This window comes from Panicum virgatum, chromosome 4K (assembly GCF_016808335.1).
Source record: "Panicum virgatum strain AP13 chromosome 4K, P.virgatum_v5, whole genome shotgun sequence".
Classification (NCBI taxonomy): domain Eukaryota; kingdom Viridiplantae; phylum Streptophyta; class Magnoliopsida; order Poales; family Poaceae; genus Panicum; species Panicum virgatum.
Window position 1 is genome coordinate 26,504,637 of NC_053139.1, and position 24,001 is coordinate 26,528,637.

The 24,001-nt window shown below is 41.8% G+C and overlaps 1 protein-coding gene and 1 pseudogene across 1 annotated transcript; both read right to left on the reverse strand.

The window, feature by feature from the left end:
* Positions 1-4,501: 4,501 nt before the first annotated feature.
* Positions 4,502-7,590, reverse strand: LOC120702048 (phenolic glucoside malonyltransferase 2-like). The gene is made up of 4 exons (XM_039985822.1): positions 7,556-7,590; positions 5,645-6,332; positions 5,006-5,549; positions 4,502-4,563 (listed from the first exon to the last, which is right to left on the reverse strand). Exons 1-4 carry the CDS (start codon positions 7,588-7,590, stop codon positions 4,502-4,504), a joined length of 1,329 nt encoding a protein of 442 aa, XP_039841756.1.
* Positions 7,591-8,384: 794 nt separating this feature from the next.
* Positions 8,385-13,370, reverse strand: LOC120702049 (annotated as a pseudogene).
* Between the last annotated feature and the right edge of the window lie 10,631 nt (positions 13,371-24,001).

Below are 24,001 nucleotides of genomic sequence, written 5' to 3' on the forward strand. Positions count from 1 at the left end.
CTGAGGTATGGTCGTCCCCACGAGGTCGCGAGTTCGAATCCCAGTTGGGACGAATTTATTTTTTACATCTAACTTATATGGCCCCAATACAACCCCCCTGTTACTTTGGTAAACAGATCAATGGCCATTTTATCAATTTAAACATCTATCCATGCTTGTCACTCTGCTAAACAAACTATATACCTAACATTATTAATCTTTCAACCAAGACACCCATACGGACATAGGAATACTAAAAACAACAGAATTCGGTAGAACCATTTTACCGCCATAGAAGAGCATCTTCCCTTTCCTATTACTTTATTCTCTATCATGTCCCCTAAAAACCAGCCTTTGTCTCCTAACTTTCAAAAGTGCATTTGGAGGGCCAAAATATGAAAAAGATATATTTTTTGTAGCCAAAGCAAACTCTTCAATCTTGTGAAAGTTAATCTTTAAAGTAGGTGATTATTCAAATATTTTTCCAGTTTGTTGTTCTTACAATTTTATTTTCTAAGTCATGATCCAAAAATTAAACTATATCATCTACGTATTGAATAATACATAAGCAAATGCCCCCCCCCCCCCCTTCCCGTTACTCAACTAAATGGGAAACCATCCTGCATATATATATCCATTGTTTTTAGCCCTTGATAGGTTCATAGTGAGCATATCAACCACATTTTGGATTAAAATACTGGAAAGAGGCCCTCCCTCCTAAGACCCTTTCAGTTTGAAACTAATAGCCTATTTGGTCATCGAGTTTGATACTTACAGTGCGCCCTTAGATGCATGCCTGCACCCAACTACATCAAGTTGTGCTATAACTTTTTGCTCTTAAGGTTTCCCGATGGTATTCCCATCTAACTTTATCCTAGACCTTCTAAAAGCCTATTTTGAAAATTACCCGGTTTTTTTACAGTGGTTTACTGAGTTTCTTAGTGATTACCTTTGTCAAGATCTGAAAAGTAAGATTCAGTAAACAGAAGGACCATGTTACAGAATTTGCACAACATCATCACCTTTATTAAGAAGCATAATAGTTAAAAAAAAACTTAAGACAATTCAAGGGTAATGTGCCTTTTATGAAATTCAGTGAACATAACTATTATGTCACCTTTAATGATATTCCAGAACACCTCATAAAATTCAAGGGGGGGCCATCAGAGTTTGGTGCTGTGTTTTATTTCATGTCAAAATCGCTCTTATCTCCTCCGCGTAAGTAAATATACATCTTATTTTCGACATCAATGACTTGAATAATGTCATCCCATCAAGATTCATCTATAGTAATTTACTTAAAAACCATGCATGAAATTTCAATTCTTATAGTATTTGTTTAGCTTAGCACCAGCCTGTACCCTCCTTTTGAACTAGTTTATATGTTCTAGTTTTACTATGCTTACCATTCTTTGCATCTCCTTGTAGAATGTTCTTCACCTTGGCCCTTTGGTACCATTTCAATTCTTCTTTCCTTCATAATGATATTGATCTTTCATGTATAATGTGTTTTAATTTAATTTCCTCTGAACTTAGAAGAGACAACTCTACCTTTTGTCTAACCTCTGTAATTTATCAAACAGAGCTTTCTTTTCTTCTTTAAATTTTCCATTTATGTGATTGGCACTCCTCTAAATTACCAGAACTTTTGATATTTGAGACTCAATTCGTAAGCCTTTTAAGATTTGACACCCCTATCACAATGACATGTGTGGTCACTCTGCGTTATGGACATGTGGGTCTGGATGTCAAATCTTGAAAGGCTTGCAAAGAGAAAGAGTCATATATAAATTATACTATGGATGATTAGTCAGAGAATCTCGCATGTTATTCCTTTGGGTTGTTTATTGTATGTTTTCTTTACGAACTAGCTAATAGGGATATGACAGCTGTGTCTCGTATTCAGGGATAGGATCATACCACCAACTCCCTCTGTCCTAGAATCATTGTTCCTATCAATTTTAGGATAGATTAAAAGGACAAGTTAAAGACATATTTACCCCTAATTGTAATAATTAAATTGTAGAGAGAGTATGTACGCATGCAGCCATGTAGGCCAAATAAGGCAGGTGAGTAATCAAAAACCCATAAAACGGGCCCTTTTTAGCTATAATCTCATGTATTCTAGTACAAATTTTTAATGCTAGGAAACGATGTTTTCAAGGACCGAGGGAGTAATGTTTAGTTGGTTATAGTAGGTGTATCCATGTTATTTGATTCGTACCCATATAGCAGGGATTAGGAGAAAGGGAATCAATGAGCACTTAGTAAAGAGTCGAAGTCAGGCACCCATCTTATCAGCTTTTCCTGCAAGAGATGGAGACAAACATGGCATGTGTCTACATAGCCTCTATCGACTTAAATGAACAGGCGGCAGTAGTACGTTTACGTGTTTTGCTTCCGCGCCAGATCTGCTAGAAAGCATGGTGCCATATATTTATTTTTAAATGTGAGACCAATCTCACTACAAAACTATTGTTGTTATAAAGACCAAATGAGGTCATTTAGGGTTGGAGTGTCCTTGCGGCGATAAAGTAATTTTGTTAACGAGCTGATGAAGATATTTAAAATGATAAGCTCATTGAAATGATGAGGTTGTTTATAAAGGGAACTATGAAGTCAATTGGTGAAAACATGTTGTGAGGACGCCATAATGAACTAATATTTAAGAGATTTGGTGTTTCATTAAATTTGCTTAAATTGAATGACCCTATCCTACAATTAAAATTTTCATCCAAATTATCCATTAACAAATACAGATTTCTGTTTTTTATAAAAATATAGATCATAAAATATCTATTGCATTTTTTGGGTTATGATGCATTATCTTTATGGAACCAATAACAACTATATGCACAACATTTTCCAGGAAATGCAGGGATTTTCAGCAGCGTTACTATTTTACGTCGATCAGATCAAGCAGTCGAAAATTATAAGATTATTGATTATTTTCCGCGGTAGCACAAAGGCCACTGAAGAATACTGAATTTTATCCGAGAGCCACGCTGAGTGTATGTAGATAGTGTTTGTTTGATTGCTTGTATCTGTCCACCCTATCTGAGTTGAGACGTTGTTTAGTTGCATGCATCTAGATAACCTGAAATAAGAATAAATAAATAAAATTAATTTTTGAAATTTATATAGCAAGTGCAGTCTTGCTTTTGTCAATACAATCGTGATGAATATAAATATGAAACCGGTATAGTGATTAGATATTTGAATAAAGAGGTATAAACAACACAAGAGATAAAAATGGTAGCTCGATTCTTGTCCAGCCCTGTCTATACATGAGCTGCTGCCACACCCGGTTTAAGAAAGAAACCGAATGCATCTCATATGTGCGCCAGGATCAAGTTTCACACATATGACAGACGTCATAAATGAGTATCCGAAATAATATCAAAACGAATAGAGAGTATTAAGAACTTTATTACATGACCGATAGTTTTAATCTTAAATAAACAAATAAACGTTTAACTAGCAGCAGAACTTCATCTTCACAGGCAACTGACTGGGAGACATACGCCTAGTACTCCTCGAACTCTTCAGGAAACTCCGGACAATTAACTTGCTCTTAACAGCGGTTATGCAAGGGTGAATACACTTATGGTTGGTACTCAACAAGTGGAAGGAAAATAACTATAATACATGCAAGGCTAAAGCAAGGATAAGCTGACACGGCTTACTGCGTTAAGTAATTTTAATTGATCAAATTTTATTAGCAACCATTAACTAAGTATAAGTTTATACCATTAACCCATAAACAAAGATATATGAAATAAAATAATAGAAACCATAAGTAAAAGCATCAATTTAAATTAATCTTCAAGTTCAATTATCATGTGAGGGTCCAAGCTGCTCGTAACCGTGAGTACGGCTGATATATTAGTTTTCACACTCTGCAGAGATTGTACACTTTACTCACAATTCATGTTCCCCTATGTCGTCCAGGTTTGCAAAGACCTTAAACACTTCCTTTGGTGAGTGGCGAGAGGTTCACTACGAGGCCTTTACAAAGAATTCTTATATGTATGTATTGGTCCCAGCTATTTGTGGTCCCTCAGAAGACACAGTTTCCTTCACCCGCTCCTCTAGACAAAAACCCATAATCCACCAAACTTGCAGCCCAAACACAACATATAGTTCATCTAATTAATTAGCCAAGACCAGAGCCATATAGTATTGTGGTTGCACTGTTTTCCTGGGTGGTTCTCCATGTTCCGATTAAAACATATGATCTTGTTTAACAAAAATAAATATCGTGAACATGAAGTAAAATAAGTATAAAGTTTGTTTAGTCTTAAACCAACCATATCTCAAAAGTATGAGCAACTAGCAATACTACCCAACAATTAAGTAAAAACCCAAGTTTGATCAAGGAAGGATAAACAAACTAGGCATATCCTTAGTTTAGGTTCCCATCATATTATAGACACATGCATGCATATAAAGTAAATGTGTATTTATAGTTATTAGGACTGAAATATGATCAAGGAATCCACTTGCCTTCATTAAAGCACTGCTACTGCTGCTGCTCGACCTCCTCGAACCCTTGCTCCTGCAGCTCCTCGAACGGCACACCATCTAATGCACACACGAGCACATACAAGTAAACAATTGCGACAAATAAGAAATAGTACACCAAACAATGTAAACAAAATAAAACGTGGTTATAAAAATGATGTCGTGTTGCAAGGATCGCGTGAGCGTAAGAATCGATGAAAAATGAGTTAAAACGGAGAAGTTAGGGCTAAAACGGGGTTCCAGGGGCTAAACTGCAAAAAACTGAAAAAAACAGGGGCTCCGGGCGAAGAAACAGGGACTGAAATGTAAACAAACCAAAACTGCTGGGGCTAACGCGCAAAAACACGTAAACTGGATTGCGGGTTTTATTTTTGAAAAACGTAGGGGCCTAACTTTGAAAAAACAGGGCTGTTTGTAAATTCTTTTGAATAGGCGTGGACGACGATGAACCGTGATCGCGCATGGGCATATCTGGGCTCCCGGTCATGGACACCGGTAGAACCACGGTGTCCCTCCGGCATCCCGAACCCAAAGTCCGCCAGGTGATGCATGCGGAACAGCGGGCTCCCGGCGACGACCAGCTGCCGCGCCACGGGCAGCCCCATGAGCCGCTGGACCCATTTCCCCACCCCGGCTAGCGGCGCCACCACCGCCTCCGCCACGGCCGCCTGGACCGCCCGCGCCGCGCGCAGGAGCCCCGCCGCGCCGAGGAGCTCCCCGTCGTCGGCGCTCGCGATGCAGCCCCTGACGCAGTTGCCGACGTAGCGCGCGCCCACGGGCGGACGGAGGCGCGCGCACAGGTCCACCTGGAACAGCAGGTGCGTGTCGTCCCCGGCGCCGAGACCCTTCGCCTGGACGAACGCCGTCCAGCACAGCGCTGACGGTGCCACGAACGTGGACACCGGCTTGGCTGGCGGGGGCGGCGGCGGCGCGAGGCCGTCGATGCGCCGCTTCAGCGCCCGGATGTCGGCGGCGCCAAGGACCATGGTCTGGCGCGCCAGACGGGTGTGCTGGCTGAAGTAGCACTCCGTCGTGTACGTGTTCGCCTGGACGATCGGAATGTGCAAATCGGAGGTTAGTTGCGGTGAAAATGTAGAGCTAGTACCTATCAGCTACTTACTAGTGTTTAGTTACCACTTACCAGGGGAAGCTTTGGCGCGATCTTGCTGAGGACATCTCCGGCGAGCTCGTCGCTGCCAGGGTGAGAGACGGTGATGGCTTCTCTTGCGTAGTGTGATGGGGCGAGGGACTTGGTCACAGCCACAGGTGATGACCATGAGCCTCCGCAGGCGATTGAACTCCATGCCTCCAGAAACAGGACGACGGAGCGGCCGTCGCCGGCGGCATGGTGAACGGAGACGCCGAGCGCCATGCCGGCGCTCAACCGCGTGGCCTGCACGGCCATGACGGGGGCTGGGAGCACCCGGGCGTCGTGCTGTGGCAGGAGACACGCAACCTCCATGCTGCCGGCGACGGTCTCGAAGAAAGCAACCCCGGGTTGAGAGCAGTCGACGACCAGGCGGTGTCGCTGTCTGTTCTCCTCCACGTAGTCTAGATTTCCGGCGAGCGGAAGGTAGAGCGCGAGCGCGGCGGCGAGGGACTCCTTGAGGCGCTTGACAACGACAGCAAACTCATCACCGGTGACCGTTTCGTTCAGAAACACCTGCTGAACCGGTGGCGTCGCCACCCACGGCGCGTCCAGCAGGGGAGCTTCACCTTCACGTTCTCCGCCGGCGGTGGCACCGGCGTGACGCGGGACACGGACAGCATGCGCACGCCGGGGGCTAGAGCTACCTTGTCCATGGAACGAGATGCGCTGGTACTTGGTACTACAGAAGTGGTGTATGTATGGTTTGTGTTAGTTGATAACATATTCATCTCATTTATTTTTCTCATGGGAATTTAGTAACAAGGTCCAATAGTCATGGATATCATTAGCCATAGAAAATCGATTGAAGACATAAATAGAGAGTCATATTGGATGGTGATGTGGTACATTATTGCGAGAATTTCAGTGATGACACCACAAGAAATTAAAACTTTGCATGTATAAAGTCAAAAAAAAATTGATGAAAAATATAAATGGAGTGTCTTAGTGAATGGTGACGTGGCATGCAAATTGGTGGGTATTTGAGATGACATAGCTAGCTTGCATGCATTCGCCACAGGGAAGCCTTGCATGCATGATGCTACGCGCGTATGGGCCATTATTTTCTTAGGCCCAATTGTATGTTTTTGTGGATTGTGGCTTACCATCAGTTTTAAATCATGTTGGGTCTGGTTGAGGTAGCATGACTAAGATAGTGAGGGTTGCATTATTTCAGAATGTTCGGCCAGAACATTTCTATGAATTGTTCCGCTGCACCAAAATTGTTCACCTATAACATTTCCTCGAATTGTTCTGCTAGAACGAAATTGTTTGGCTCGACATTTCTTGCAAATTGTACCACTGGAAAATGATTGTTCAGTCAGAATACTTCCAGGTGTCTCACAAAAACTCTAACTCAAGGAACAAAAATTTCTAAGCAAAAAACAATAATTTGAACCCATAGAACAAAACACGTGAAACGTTACAATAAACTTGCAAATAAAAGAATTATACACACAGAACACATTGGTTGGAAGTCAACAACATGTTTTTCCCTTAGATTGGAAGTCATCAAGGAGGAGGCCCGTGCACAGCGCTCCAAAAAAGTAGGGTCACTGAAGCTCTCCAAGATGAGACGTCCCCTGGATCCCTAGTTGTCCATCCGAAGCTCGCTGCAAGGACATATAACACCGGAGACAACCCTGTACTCGAAGATGTGCAGATCTAGCATGGAGACGGAACCAAGGAGAGGAGTGGAGTGGCTGGTGGAGCTTAAGCTAGACCCAAAGGTTGGAGGCAGCGAATATTCAAGATCCTGGCTCTGTGATGACGGATGTGTGCCCATGTCCGAGGATGATAGCGGGATTAATTAAGGAGGCCGGTAGGCAAGGTTAGTTGGTGGCTGGGCTTGGAGGAAGCAGGTGGGTGCATTGTGTGGCGGATGCTCGGGAAGCCATCACACACCAATGCCCGCGTTGCTGCAAGGGCGTCAGAGCCATGCCTTCACTGCTCGCCTTACCGCAAAGGAGCAAGACCCACTTGAGAGGAGGGAGGCCGGAGCCTACTGAACAGAGGACAGATGTCGAGCGGGGCGAGAAGAGGAGATAAGGAGGAACAGCAGAGGATAGGGATGGGGAAAACAGGTCGCGGTTGGGTTTGGCTATTGGAAAGAAAAATATAAAAATATTAGTGCACTATATAGTATATGTTATAGAGTAATATGGGTGTAGGAGGATAGAATATTGTTTGTTAGGCCGAGAACATCGCAGTAGAGTAGAAATAAATAGTATAACGAGTGTGAATAGCTTGATGTTGCCATAGCCCATCTTGCAGCTCAATATTCTATTGTCCTTGCACACACATTGATTTTACCTGCAGACACTCTATTGTGGGCACACTAGCTGGCCTGCTAAGTCTACGGCAAACCACTAGTGTTCACACCTTGATATGGTCCTCTTGGGTTCGCATTCCACTTATTTGCGGCATTGAGGGACTACAAGTCTTGGTTGTGAACTAGTGATTCCACATGAGGTTAGTGTCTCTGATGAGAACAATAGCATAAGATTTCACAACATCGATGATGAGGCAACTCAAAATATGAGGAAAGACCGATTCCAGTGGTTGTTATTCTATGATAGTACAACTTTACGCATAAACAACATAGTTTATGCTAAGAGAAAATTGGACAAGAGGTATTCAGTTTAATTTTGCTACTACATATACTAAAATCTTGAAATAACATTACGGCCACCACTGGAACTTTGTTGAATTGTTTGTCTAGTTAGGACTTCAGCTACAACTTAGAGCCAATATTTTTTCCATATGAACACCTACCAAATAGGATCAAATCTTCATACCATGGATCATCAATTTTGGAGAAATAATGCTCAACAACCTCATCATGCACTTGTTCCAACCGAGAAGGCATCCACTGTATGTGCACACGAAAATATCACCACAGCCCAAATGTAACTAAGCTATCAGCAAATATTTTTTTGACATGTCAAACAATAAATTATTTGAATCTTTGGGTTTTGATCTTTATCTAACAGTATTGCTTGGCTGCCCAGCAATTGGAATTGGATGTTATATATAGATATCATGCTACATAGATGGTAGAGTATATAGAGACATATTGAATGAAAGTAAACTATGTGAAGGATATTATTGTTTGCCTCAAAGAAATCTCTACTGAAATCACCACGAAGAACATGGCAAGCCATTCTATATTCTCGAGACAAGCACTCCCCGACTGTTTGTGTTCTCCCTTGTCTTATCTAAAACAAAACATATGGACAAACAATAAAGTAATGGATCACATTCGACACATTAAATAAAACAACAGACTATAAATATATGCTTTGTTAGGGATACCGATCTCAAAGTGATTTTTGGACTAGTAGGAGAAGCCTTTTTCAATGTCTGGATTGTCTCAACTACCCATTCATCAGCCAAATTTGATGCCTCTTGTTCCTAACATAATAAATATTAGGGAAAATTCGATTCATGCCACCACAACTCCGTGAAATTGGGTGTCATGTTGAAAATCATGCCACTCAATGGCATGATTTTCAACATGAGATCCAATTTCAAGAAATTGGAGTGGCATGGATCCAACTGACCCTAAATATTAACTTTGTTGTACAGAACAAGTGAACCCATGGAAAGTTGCGTTAACTATTTCAAACTCACAAGAGCAAGTATAATTTCTTCAACTGTCCTTTTAGAAAAATATTTGTTGATGATTTCCAACCTGTGGAACATCAAAGCATGAAAACCTAAAGTAGTTGTAAATCAGCTCATATTTCAATCATTTAAACTTGAAACAGGCATACCTATTTAAAGAACTATTCTCTTTTGGAGATAGTTGTTCAGCAAATTGATCAATAATACCACAAACAACAAAAGCGTTGGAGGTATCCACCCTTTGAAGAGATTCTTCGAGGAATAGCAGCCTCTGGAAATATAGTATTTAATAAGTTATCGGCATACATAGCCTTAATTATGCACACCTTTTTCGTAATAATGCAAATGCTATATCAATATGGTTAGGTAACATATAGTAATAAATGAAGGGAAAATCTAAGAAACACTACATTCATGCCAAAAAAAATACAATTTCAGTTTTATCCAAACTTCTTATATTCCAACCATGTTTATAGAGAAGAGAAAGAACATGTGTGGTACCAAATATGTATAATACAAAAATACAGTTTATGAAGAATTGAATTATACTTACGCGTTGCTTGTGAACAGAGCTAGAATATCATGCGGTGTTTGTTTTGGGAATATGCAGACAAGAAGATTGGAGATGCGATTGTTTAAAACTAAAGTTACATGTCAACGTACCCTTGACCGGACAAAATGAGTTGCTAGACCACATACAAGCATTTCTGCAGCATCCAGTCTAGCGCCAGCCAAAGCGACATACTCTCCTGGATAAAGACATGAAAACAATTTAGCAAATAAGTCTCCCAAGATAAATTTGCCATCAAGTACATGGCCAACATCAAGAAGAACAGCTAATAAACCATATGGGACCATTAAATAAAAAGGAAACTAGAATTTTGTTTATTCTTGGTTTCCTTGTGTCATTATCACTCGACAATTACTTTCATACTAGTCATTGGTCAAGGATTTTTTTTCCACGCATGTTTGCGTACTTCATTGATAGCCATTAGGGTGTATGATATTGTTTAAACATGACATTTGAGGGTATGAGCAACTTTGATACGTAGAGGTTAGAATCATGTTAAGATAGTTTCTATCAACTTGATATAATAGCCTTTTTTCAATAAAACATTGATTACAATAAAGGAAGTCATTTAAGCGCATGTAATTATAAAACTCTAAAGGAGAATTCAACGATCCATAATATTTCAGGACTGTGAATGATAGTGAGCAATATAATTAAATTGAGGTAATGGATAAGAAGGTCAATTATAAGATAACCATAGAACCCTGGCAGCCGAGATAGAAAATATGATGCCCCTACATCTGGAAACAGACCCAATGTTGTTTCGGGCATTGCAAAAACCTGCATGAATATTTAATAAAGCCAATGAGAAATTCCTACGTATTCCAAATAAGCACAAGAACTACGTACTAGCATTGATAAAGCTCATAAAAGGGTACTTTATACCATAATTAAACTACACTTTGGCCCAATATTCACTAGAAAAGGTAGTGAAAAACTTTGCTAGATAACAATAGAGCAGAAGTGTGTCTGCTTAGTTCAAAAGATGTTATTTATGTGTTTCAAAACTATATGTTTTATTTGAAGCCCTCACAAGAATGTTGAAATGTAGTGCTCCTGAGTCCTGACACGTACATGTTCCTACAAGAAAGCTAGCATCTGGAACAGAAACACCGTATGCATGGTAAACAGTACTAACATATACCACAACATAGGCATTGAGCTAAAATAATATTTGTAGTCACAACACAATTACAATATCTCACTTGGAAAAAGCTACACATAATACTTCTTATTTTGAGTGTTGAAGAACCTTTAATTTGTTGTTGTGGCATCATGACATGGCAAGTTGTTGTGCCTTACCAATAACGGATGGAAAAAGGGTCACTTGTGATCATTTTGTAGAATATTGAAAATACCGTGTTATCTGTGGCAACTCGAAACCTTCCATATAAAGAGAGACCAACACCAGCACCCATGACAATTCCAGTAAGGAGAGAAACCTACAGTTAAATGTTTAGCCTTTAGACTTTAGAGGCAAGGAAGATAAAAATGGTTTCTTTATAATGAACTATTGTGAAGGGGTGCATCCTGCAGGTGACCTGAGGTTTGATATAAGTTGCAATGATGTAACATAACAAATATCCATTTCGGAAGAAATCAGCACCCCATTTTCAGCCCTCTGATTTAAGAATTAAACACACACAACCAATAAACACACGTGGGAAAACAATAGATGCATATGCAACATGTAACACGGGTGTTAAGTCAGGTAATATAAGACAATGTAAAGTATATAAATGAATTATCTTGGTCATTTGATAACGCAGAGACAAGCAGAAATGTTGTAATTACCATTATGTATATAACGGACACATGTAGCAACATCACCTCCAGTGCAGAATGCTCTTCCATAGCCCTTGAACAAGTGATGATACAATTCAATGACAAACACTATGATCAACGGAGGAGTCAAGAAAATGAATGAAAAATGATGATCATAGTAATCTAACAATGCCAGTAGGAAGAAATGAGAAACAAACTGATTTGAAGAAAAAAATAGCGAGTTAAAATAAGCAATATAGCAAATGTGAAGAAGTTCTAAAAAGTTCTTAGGTCCAGATGAACAGAATACAAATTGTAACATTTACAAATGCTACTCCCTTCCTTTTGGGTGCCTTAGAATGCAGATAGAGATCAATAGCACCTTGATCACAAGTTCAATAAGAATCACATCCTTCAAGTTGGATTGGTGTAAAAATAAGTGGAACGGACGTTTAATAACAATGATACACAGTGGTGCAGATACTATACCTTTATAATCAACAATTGTACATCATCATCTTTCTCATCAGTAGTAAAATACTTAAGAAGGCCTTTTATCTGCAACATGAAAGAATAATCATAGTCCTCCACCCGTATTGCAAAAGTAGATTTGGGTACCGTAATAATAGTGAACTCGTAGGATACGTACCATTGCCGAGGTTAGTGCATTCAGCTGCTTTGTCCGATTCAAAATCAGTGTCCGCGTAGAGCCAGCTGCTTCTACCAAAAGCTGGCATATGGAGGTAGATGATAGAAAATGAATTGTTTCAGTTCCGGTAAAATATAGAACCTAAAGAAAATTTCATTTAATGCATAACGTTATGCTAGCTAACTAAATCAAGTGAGAACGACTGTGAAACCGTCCAAGAAAGCAGAGGGTCCGGGAACAGAGATGCTGGGGAGAACAAAACGATGACAGCAGATTAGATTGGCAATCAAGCAGGGGTAAGAGATACCTCGTCTGCAAATACTGCCTCTCAATCTGACCACGCTAACTCTAAACTGTAGCTTGTTTGTGCCCCACTGGTTGTTGTTCAGTCTTTCTCCCCACTGGTTGTTGTTCAGTCTTTCTTTCATGTATATATATAGCCGGCCAGAATGGACTTCCATGCACACTATATAGTTCTACTGCTAGAACTGCTAATGTTTCGTTCAACTACTAATAAATGTTTTGTTCGTACAGTAAATAGTCTGTACTCCCTCCGTGCACTTGAAATTTGAAATTCCAGAATTTGAATTTTTTTCCACAAATAACCTTTATTTGTGTCGGTTTCAGGAGGGTTAGAGTTTCGGACTATTAATTTGTTCCAAGTTTTGTTGCATGGAAGTGCCTAGTCATGCTGTTGTTTTATTAGAAACCACCACATGGAAATTTATCTGCGCATGCCCCTTATCTAAATGGCCAACAACATATGCCAGTATAAAAATAAGTAAAATACACTATCGGTCCTCAAACTTGTATGGTTGTGTCATTCCGGCTGCTAAACTTCTAAAATGCACATCCCGGTCCCTAAACTTTATTCGGGTCTCACTTGTGGTCCAAACGGGTCTTTATCTGCATCCAAAGAGAGGGCTGAGGAAGAAGATAAATGGGTGACATGTGGACTCTACATATTGGATTCGATATCACCGCACAATCAGCATACCACTCAGACTTGTGAAACACATTTGGACCGAGATAAGACCCGAACATAGTTTAGGGACCAGAATGACACAAACATGGAAGTTGAAGGACCGGTAGTGCACCCGCTTGGACATAGGTGAGACCCATACGTAGTTTAGGGACTGGGATGTGCATTTTAAAAGTTTAGGGACCGGGATGACACAAGCATACAAATTTAAGGACCAGCAGTGCATTTTACTCAATAAGTAAAATATATATTCCTATATATGTTTCCAAATTATTCAATTCTGCAGCTCATAATATTAACTTAAAGACTAAGTAAAGTATTTTTGTGAAAAATAATTTAATATAATTCCCGAACTAAATCTAGTTCTCATTTCCACTGTAACAGTTAATCTATATAGTCATTTAAGGTTTCATGGCAGCTAGCTGTTGACCTTTATCAATAGAAAGAAATAAAATATTATGGGTTATCAAATCTACGTCTAGTGGCTCATGCTGCGCCTGGCCGGCCATGTTGTTTGTGTATATATCGAACTGAGGGCCAGATGTTTTAGATGTCTCGTGATGATTTTTCAAGATATGAGAACATATATATACAAATAAACACATACATGAAATAATGAATGGTTCTACTAGAGACTCAAAGTCCATTATAATTTGGGATGGAGAGTGCATACCAACTAAGGCAACAAATAGGTCATGGGTATTTTCCATCACTATTTCTGGACGGGAGGAATCGGTAGATCTCTTCCAGCCCTTAACCAGAGGTTGTAGCAGCAACTCCAGCTTCAATTCTCCCAGCTAGCAGGAAGAAATTCCTTTCCACACTGGGCTAACGGCAAGGAGATCATATATATGTACAAACCCAGGATGGCGACCATTCTAAATACTATTGAAAACAGTTCGTTTCTTTATCGGTTACCGTACGTAGGTGTGCTAGCTGTAATGTAACGTACGCGCGCGCTTTCACATGGAAAGAGTCCTCACAGTGCACTGTAGTTGATATCTCCTCGTCATTTCCTTGTGAAATGGTTGCATGGATCGAGACTGCAAAATGTGCGTTGCATGCATTTTCCTTATTCACGAGACAGCGACTGTACGTAACGGTTTGACCAAGAAACAGTGATGCAACAACGTACCTGTTCGTGCCCATGCACCATCTAAGGACATTTAATAGTTTGAGGACTTACGGCAAATATTTGATCCAGAGAAAATTATTTAAAACGAAAATGATGCCAACTACAGAAATGTGCTGGGCTCTCCAATTTTGATCTAAAGTTTGTCTTTATCGGCTTAATGTAAAAAAATTAAATTTATTTGTACCACATTTATTTTCACATTCAAGTCTAACGTTGAGAACTGACTATGATTTAACGTTATGACTACTAGTTTGTTGTTGGAAACAGCAGTGGTGTGTCAGTACTGGTTTGAACCACCAATTGGAAGTGATAAAATACTTGTCTCTACAAGTTGATGCCTGGAACAAGAAATAATACTCTTCGTCTTATTTAAAAAATTAACATGTTTCATTTATTTTGTTGCATTTTGTTTTATTATCAAATGTAGTTTTGAGGATAGATTTTTGGAATAAGACACAAGATTAAAGTCTTGGAAAAAGATAAGCAGAATTTAGAGACATATGAGATGCTTTAGATGAAATATTCATCAACTTCTTTTCCTGGAGGATGCTAGCGTGTGGTGGACTTTAACCACTTTACTTCGTGTTATATGAAGATAGGTTCAATTGGTCAAGCTTTCACTAGAGTTAGATCATAGGTTCATAGGTGATTGAGCTTCATGTTGAGTCTCGGTTTCTTGATTGGTTAGAGCATCCTCGGTTTTAATTTTCTTCTGTTTCCTTTATTTTTATATTAGGATGAATATGGTGATTGACTATAGATGCCATAATATTATTTCATCTCAAAATAAAGCTTCCTTATCTTGAAAAATCGACATAGCATTTGTATAATCAACAGTGCCGACCTCGAGCTAATGGAAAAGTGTGGCCATGGAAATCAAATTGTACTCGTATAGTACATTGTTGGAGTATTTGTCAAGCTTAAATATCATTGCCTAATAGAAGACAAGTCCTTCACGGCATAGAGGCTATGATGTCTTTTGACTTAGTGTGCTGTAGCCCTTATTTCCTTTTCACTGCCTGTACCCAACCTTGTACCTTGTGGACTTACGCTTTGCTTGGGCACACCGCTAGCTGCTTTGGCTCATCATTTGAAGCCCATCCCTGAGTTGCCATTCAGATGTTCTCCCAACCCAATTTACCTTCTATGATCTATGACACCTCTGATACACTCACATCCTATGTACATCTCATACTGATCATGCCATGTTGCGAGCATTACTTCTATATTTTTTTATCAAAATGCAAACCCTATGTAGCACCATAAATTTTTCTATATGAAAATTTCTTCGGTTAAAAATAAAATGAACAAGTTTGTGTGCCATGTATGAACATTCAATACTATTTTTATTTCTTAACAGTCATAGGAAGAACATGTTTGATGCGTTCATGGTGCCTTGCACTAACTCTTTTTTTGTGTGAACCTTTTCCATAGTGCTAATGTATTAATCCTTGACTCCGGCGAATTTTCCGGATTTTTTTGTAACGCATTCCCTTTCATCTGAGAATTTCTCAATTTTATTGGAGGCTCCTCCCAATCCTTTTATAAGCTCTAAATACGTTGGTTGCGTTCATTGGGTTCCAAAATGTTTCTAAGACTTTTCTTGAAATTTTTGGAGGTGTTCGGATATTTTTCGGAGCTCTAATAATGATTCTACGATTTTCTAGATTTATTTTAAGCTAGAAAACAATTTCTGAAGTAATAAAAAAGACCCAAAACGAACTCAGCCGGAACCCACCTCTCAAGTCTCAAGTCTCACCCCCTCTTAACTCAGCTGCAGTACTCCGTGCTCCCTTTAGTCCATAAATCCCTACAGACAATACAAAAGTGCAACTAATGCTTCCCAAGCAACCAGGACTAATGCATCACAAAAATAAAAAAATGCATCATAAAAATATAAAAAGAAGTTTACCTCTTGAAGACCCGGGACTGGCAGCCTTAAGTATGATATGTCCCACCGCCCACACGGTTACATATAAGTCCCTATATTTTAAGACATCGATAATATCACCAACGAGGGCTAAAGCTGAAAAAGGCATTAGTTCACGATGTAGCTCTCTGTTCAACTTGACACATCATCACCGGTCTCTTACTTACTGACCGGTCCACCGTCCACATCTAGTCTCCTATTGTCCATGTGCATTCAACATTGTAGAATCATTAAGCGAGAACATTTTCATTGGAAACATTCATTTCCATTGGAACAATTCAGTCATGTTCTACGCGCATATGGGCCATTATTTGCTTAGGCCCAATTGTGTGTGCTTTTGGGTTGTGGGCTTGTGGCTTGCCATCAATTTTAAACTATGTTGGGTCCGGTTGAGACTTTTTTTCTTTTTTATATTTTTAAAAATAAAAATTTCAAAAATATATGTCCGTTTTGAAATATTTCAAAAATACCCCCGGTCGCCCCCCATAGGGTGACAGGCCCTAAGTGTAATTTTTTTTCTTCAAATTTGCAACAAGGTCCCTGAAAAAAAAGGGGGCCTATCGCCCCCCCCCCCCCCACGGGCGATAGGGGGGGCCTGTCGCCCCCCTCGGGCGACCACTGGGCCTAGCCCACGGGCGCGACAGGGGGGCCTGTCGCCCCCCCCCCCTCGGGCGACCGGGGTAACCCCCCTTATATAAGATCCAACCCCCCCTTCCCTCCTCATTTGAGCCCGAAAATTCCACCAAAAATCCAGAAAAAAAGAGAGGTGAGGAGAAGGGAAGCGGCGAAGCCCTGCCGGATTCAGCACTTGTGATCTGCAGGTTAGTACATTTAGTTTATATATTTTTCTATTTAAGTACTACGCATTTAAGTAGGAGTAATTTAAGTAGGGGTGAGTAATTTAATTTAATTTGTGCTATAGTAGAACCATTTAAGTAGGAGTTTAATGATACTTTAGTTTATAGTTACGTAGTAGTAAATTAGTTTAGAAAATTAATACTACGCATTTATTATTACAATTGCAGTACTATTAGAGATGTGTTTATAAATTAATTATGATTTAGAATAGAATTTGGCATATGCAGTATAGAATTTGAGTGTCATCACGTAGTTATGAATACTTATACGTTGTAGTTGAATTTTATACTTAGTTTTTACGGATTATTGAATAAGGTAGTGAAGTAAAGAGTATAACTCGATAAGTATTATGTGATATATAGATATGTCGAGCAAGATGCAGTTTCAAGTATTTTATGGTGACTACAATGTTATGTATGGGCCAAATGGAGTAGATCTTTCTGCCTTTAAGTGCACATCTAGCGCCATAGATAAACCTCTTAAGGAGTTTTGGTTCCATATGTAAGTGGCTGCAGCGTGGGTTCCGTGTTGATCCGTTGATACATGTGATCACCGTCCAGTCTCTTGTTAATTGGGAGGTAGAAAGTGAATTATGGGAATTGATGATGATACACAGCACTGATGACTGGCAGAAGTACATGCAAGCAGCTCTAGAGCGTGAGTGGCCTCTGGCCATTCTTGTTCAAATCCGGGAGAAGACACAAAATGAAATCCAACATTGTGCAGATCAAGGAACTCCGAGTATTCGAAGAGAGACCAATTATGTTGAGCAAGATGAGTCAGAAGAGACAGAGAACCAAAACATGGGACCACAGGGCCTTGCTGATGAGGGAGAGAGGATACATAGCATTGTGGACGAGATGGAGGCAGAAGACCAAACCGCAATAGAGATGGAAGAATATGAGGGCTCATCTGATGACGAGCAGTACTCATTGCCAAAAGAGTGGAAGGAGCATGATTTTGGCAGTCATGTCGCAGAAGATGTACGAAATGAGGAGTGAGAGTACAGAGGGAATGAGGTAGTGCAAGGTGCAACATATCCAAACATTGAAGCCGTAAAAGATGCTGTGAGACTATGGGAAATATCATTGAAACGAGAATTCAGAGTCGTAAAATCTGGTAGTAAAGAATATGAGGTGAAGTGTGTGAATGATGGATGTCCATGGCGAGTACATGCATTCAAGGGAAAATGCAAGTCAAACTGGAAATGTTCCATTGTGACAGAGCACACTTGTTTGCTGTCAGAAGTTCTTCCCTCGCATCGCAATATATCTTGCAACTTTATTGCAAACCAAATGTATGGGTTTATTATGGACAACCTAAATTATGAGCCAAAAATGATTGTTCGACACATTGAGCAGACTTACCAGTACACCATCAGTTATTTGAAGGCATGGCGGGCTAAACAAAGGGTGTTCGAGATGCGGTTCGGCACATACGAGGCATCATATGATAACCTAGCTCGTATGTTATCCCAGGTTGCTGCTAGAAATCCTGGAAGCTTTTATGACACATACCTCGTACCAGCTGTGACTAGGGGACAAAGAATTATGCAACGAGCCTTCTTTTGCATAGGTGCTTGTGTTAGAGCATTTCAGTTTTGTCTTCCGGTGATCTGCATTGATGGCACATTTTTGACTGGAAGGTATAAAGGTCAGATACTCACCGCAATCGGTGTAGATTGCAACAACCAAATAGTTCCGCTTGCATTTGCATTTGTTGAAAATGAGAACATAGACAGTTGGTATTGGTTCCTTGAACGAGTGAAGATTCATGTTGTTGCTGCACATCCAGATGTGTGCCTTATTAGTGATAGGCATACAGGTATGCTGCAATCAATACTGAAATTGCAACGTGGAACTGCGACAACACCTCCATTGTGGCCCGATGTCCAAAACAGGTGGTGCATTAGGCATATGGGTGCAAACTTCTATGACCACTTCAAGAACAAGGATCTTAAGAATCTGTTTAAGAGGTTGTGCACCCAAATCAACAGAGAAAATTCAATGCATTATGGCAGATGCTTGATCAGTTGACTGCAGAGCTAGTGAAGGTAAGGGCATCAGGAGCAGGCACGAGTCAGGCTGCAGAGGCTAGGGATTCAATTGGGAAGCCATTTTCACACTGGATTCGAGGTGCACCTAAGAAGAAATGGTCATTCCTTTATGATACCAACGGAATACGGTATGGTATTCAGACAACGAACCATGCAGAGTGTTTCAATATGGTTATGCGTTCTTGTCGTGCCTTTCCTCTTGTGGGAATTGTTGAGTTCATCATGTATGGGTGCATGAAGTATTTCAGAGAGCGTTACACGGCTGCAAGCATAAACATCAGCAACCCCTAAATTCAGTTTTGCAAAAGAGTGACACAATATATGCAAGAGAAGATTGAAAAGGCCAAACTGCACCGCGTCATATCGACAGGTACAATGGAGCATAGATTTGAGGTTCTATGCAAGGATAGAAGTGGTCGTGGTATCCGTAGAGATAGGGTGGTACAGGAGAGTTTGATTACAGTAGATGGCAAAGCCTTCTGCTCCTGCATGAAGCCTAAGTTATTGCATTTGCCATGCTCCCATCTCATTGCGGCATGTGCAGAGTCTGCGTTGCAGCCAGGAGTATTTGTTTCACCTTACTTCAGCAAGGAAGCAACTGTATCCACCTGGGGACATGAGGTATACGGGATTGGAATTGTGGGGCCTTTCACTCAGGATAATGAGAATAAGATGTTTATTCCTGATCCAGCCACTAAGAAAGGCAAAGGCCGCCATCAGACACGTCGTATTCGGAATGGTATGGACGAGTCGAAAGCAAGCAAGGCACAAAAAGCGTTGCAGCCAATGTGGAGCATTGGGTCACAACTACAAGAAGCGTCCTCAGAATGCACTTCACGATGCTGCTGACGTCGGTCCTTCCGGAAATCCCAGAGATGGAGCACCTCCTACGTTCAGACGAGCATCGGTGAGAATTGCTTGTGGAAGGCATTCGGTGTCATGATCCACAATTGTATGTTATTATTTATAATATGTAGTAATGAAATATTGCAGGTATGTAATGAAGTATTATTGTACCTATGTGTCCAGTTTGTATGAAATATATATTTACCTATGTGTTCTCATATATTTTTGAATGCAGGTGGAGATGGACTCCTTGCTAGATCCAGTTATCGACTCGAGCCACATGTCTTACTTTGCAGCTGTTGAGCACCGAGCCCTAGAGGTGCTACGTCCTCGTCCACCCGGGGAGGCGATCTCTATACACCACGATTGGTGTGACCGGTATGTAATGAAATATTATTGTTTATCACTTATGTATTCGTCGGTATTCCTTTGTTTCGACAATTTTGTTTTTCTGCAGGTTACGTGAGGCCGGTCTACTGACTCTGAGCCGTCTTGTCGAGGTTGGGCCTATTTAGCTCGACCGATCCCTCCTGACGGTGCTCGTTGACAGATGGAGGCCGGAGACACACACGTTCCACCTCCCGTGTGGGGAGATGACTCCTACGCTGCAGGACGTGGCCTACCTCCTCGGACTCCCTATCGTCGGGGAGGCTGTAGGTCCGCGTGTGGTGGTGGCCTCGTGGAAGGATGACCTGGAGGCCTGTTTTGCCCTGGTTGACCATGTGGAAGAAGCAGGTCCGATCAACCCGCACCCGCGAGCAGCAGGTCCTTCGAAGACCTGGTTCCTACAGTTTACAGTACGTATTCATTCCATATATAAATTTAATTGTTACAATTCACATGTTCCATTGACAGTTGAAACCATTAATCTTAATTGTTTATGCAGCCTGCCCTGTTGGCTGCGGATGCCGATGAGTACAGTGTGACCAGATCACTGGAGGCGTACCTACTTTGGTTGTTTGGTTACGTCATGTTCAACAACACTCATGGCAACTCGGTCGATAGGATTCTCCTTCCGTATGCACGGGAGATTGCGGATGGGGACGAGGACGTACCGCCCTACAGATGGGGTGATGCGGTACTTGCAGCCACTTACCGTGGACTCTGTGACGGCTGCATGAAGACACATGGGAACGCTATCCTGGCAGGGTGCCCACTACTGCTACAGCTTTGGTCGTACGAGAGGCTAGCCGTTGGTCGGCCCATAGTCAGCCACTAGCCTTACCACGGGGGCATGTACAGCGACGAGGAGGACGAGAGGCCCACTATGAGAACTATCTGGATCTGGCGTCAGGTACGTTAGCAACAAATCTAATTTTGTTATTCATTGTTAGATGATGTATTAGCTCACTTTTAATTTTACTTATTCGGAATGCAGAGGTCCTGGGCGCATGCGCAGGTTAGACGCGCATATCCTGAGTTTGTTTCGGAGCTCGACATGCTGACGCCCAAGGACGTTGTTTGGGAGCCTTACAGCCCAGAGCCTGTGGCTACCCGTGCACCAGCAGGCCTGTCTTCGCACTGCTCCGCGAATGCGAGCCTGTGGCTTACTACCGCCGTCCTGGTTTATGACATCGCGGTTGAGGCATATTGCCCCTGGAGAGTTAGGAGACAGTTTGGGCAGCGCCAGGAGTTTCCGGTGCCCACCGCGTTGGAGCGTGTCAGTCGCCAGGACCACAGGTAATTATGAATGAACTTGGCTCATACATTCGTGTCGAATCTAACGATTCTTCGTGGTCCACTTTTGTAAGTTGTCAAGGAGTGGCTTGCCGTGCTCTGATGATTGGCTCACCAAGATGCAGCCATGGGTGGACCAATGGGAACAGGCAGACGAGCACTTGGTCCATCCAACAGGACCACACACAGACAGCTCCTTTAGGGCTTACCTCACTTGGTACTTACCACAGACTCGGGCTCATCTGGTTTATGTTGACACTCACCCGCAGCCACACCAGGCAAGGCCTCAGGATGGCTATGCCCGGCACCACGTGGAGGCACTAGCTGGCGCGGTGAGTCTCTTGATCATATTTGCATATATATATATTCATATTTGTAAGATAATTCATGTGTTTCTAACTGTACCTTTACTGAATGGATGCAATTTCACCTTTGCAACATGATGGAGACGGACTGCTCGACTTACCTGACGAGGGTACATGCCGGATCCCCAATGACCCAGTTTGAGCAGACAGAGGCATGGTCGAGGCAGCGTGATCAGTTGCGTCAGGTAGTGCACAACTTGGGAAGCTGTGTGCAGTACGAAGTCAGCCACGGGTCGTCCCAGGCCTCGTCGTCGTTCCCTTGTCCGTCGACCGTGCACGGGCCGACATCGCAGTTCTTCCCAAGTGCAGGTAACGTACATATCTCTTTAAAATTAGATCAAGTGTTCCTACATATTTACTAATATCACATACAGGATACGATCCAGCTACTGCGCTCGGCCATACTGGAATGTTTAGAGGGACAGCACCAGTTGGCGAACCTTATCCAGGGATGGTACCGGGGCCACAGATACCGGTCTACACAGGTTAGTTTATGTTTTGTATTTTGGTTTCTACATGTCATTACGAAATATACGAGCGTACGCTAACATCCACATTTTTGCGTAGGATTCTACCCCGATGCGGGCGCCGGACCTTCTTCTTCCTCCTTTCGACCAGATAATGAGACCTTCACCTTAGACGACTTCGACAGCTTGACTCCAGAAGAGCCTGCCACGCAAGGTGACCCCGATGTCTTGGGGTATTCACAGCTAGGAGGAGCACCACTTGGGATCTCTCAGCAGCAGACACCGCAGCCCCTTGCACGTCCTGAGCGACAAGTGAGGTCTCCGGATGTTCTCACCTACTCCGAGGGCCATGTCCGTGCCCAGCAAAGGGCTAAGAGGGTCCGACGCCCTAGGGGTGGTTAGATATATCTGATGTTTGTATCTCTGATATTTATTTGTAATGAGATAGCTGTGGACCGCTTATTTGTATCCAATGTTTATGATTGTGCTAGTTTACTTGTCATTTGTTTCTATAGATACTATTGATGTGAACTTGTTATGTTTGTGGGTTCCATAATGCTCATGAAATAAGGGAAGTTCTTGCGATTTTTTTCTGTGATTTAATGAAGGACAAGTTAGGTGCGGTAGAAGTTAGCGGCCGAGATCCTGCCGACGATGATGACGACTACACGCTCGAATAGCTCAAAATAGGAACCATTGTGTATCTAGCTGCGAGTACGAGATCACAGGTTGCCACAGCTCAGCACGGAGATCACGGGTTTCCCAAATGTCGCATTCTTTGCCCAGACATACGTGACATGTTTAGCAGTGCCCTTCCACCATTTCAAAAAGATGTGACAACACGGCAACCACTGCAGCTCACCTTCAAAGCAGTCTCTCTGCCGAGGACGACGAACCTGTCATTCTACAGCGCAGGTCTGTGGCGTGTAGTGGGGAAGGCGGCATCTTGGCGCGATCGACCGAGCTGCATCAATGCAGCGCTGTGAGTCTGCATGCACAGAGATGCATCGAGTAGTCATTTCGAGAATTGAATCTAGCCTTTTCAGTGTTAGGTTAGCTAGCCTCTTCACTGTGTTGTCATGTAGGCTTTTTAGGTGCATTTACACTCCACACTCCGGGTATCAGACCTTTGTGCGCCTATAAATACTCCGAAGTTTGTGAACTCCCAGCAGCACTTAAACACCAAAGCTCATTGTATGCCCAATGTCTGGAGATGGGTCTAGTGGGAAGAATTACTATGGTTTTGGGAAAGGAAAAGGTGGAAGAAAGGGAGACCCCATAATATGGGAGGGGCCTCTTGGACCTGATTCCTTTCCGGAACCAGTGTTTGAGTTTCCGCCATAGCACAAGAGTGAATTTACCAATGAAACTCCTCTTCGACAATACGATAACCGTAGAGAACCGTGGCCAAAATGCAGACATGG

Bases quoted from the DNA above. Each gene is read 5' to 3' on its own strand.
- LOC120702048 (XM_039985822.1), bottom strand. From the start codon at position 7,590: ATGGCTCTGACGCCCTTGCAGCAACGCGGGCATTG. The intron at 5,550-5,644 runs GTAAGTGGTAAC...CCGATCGTCCAG, and splicing joins TCGCGCCAAAGCTTCCCCTG to GCGAACACGTACACGACGGA. The intron at 4,564-5,005 runs GTTCTACCGGTG...TGTGTGCATTAG, and splicing joins GATGCCGGAGGGACACCGTG to ATGGTGTGCCGTTCGAGGAG.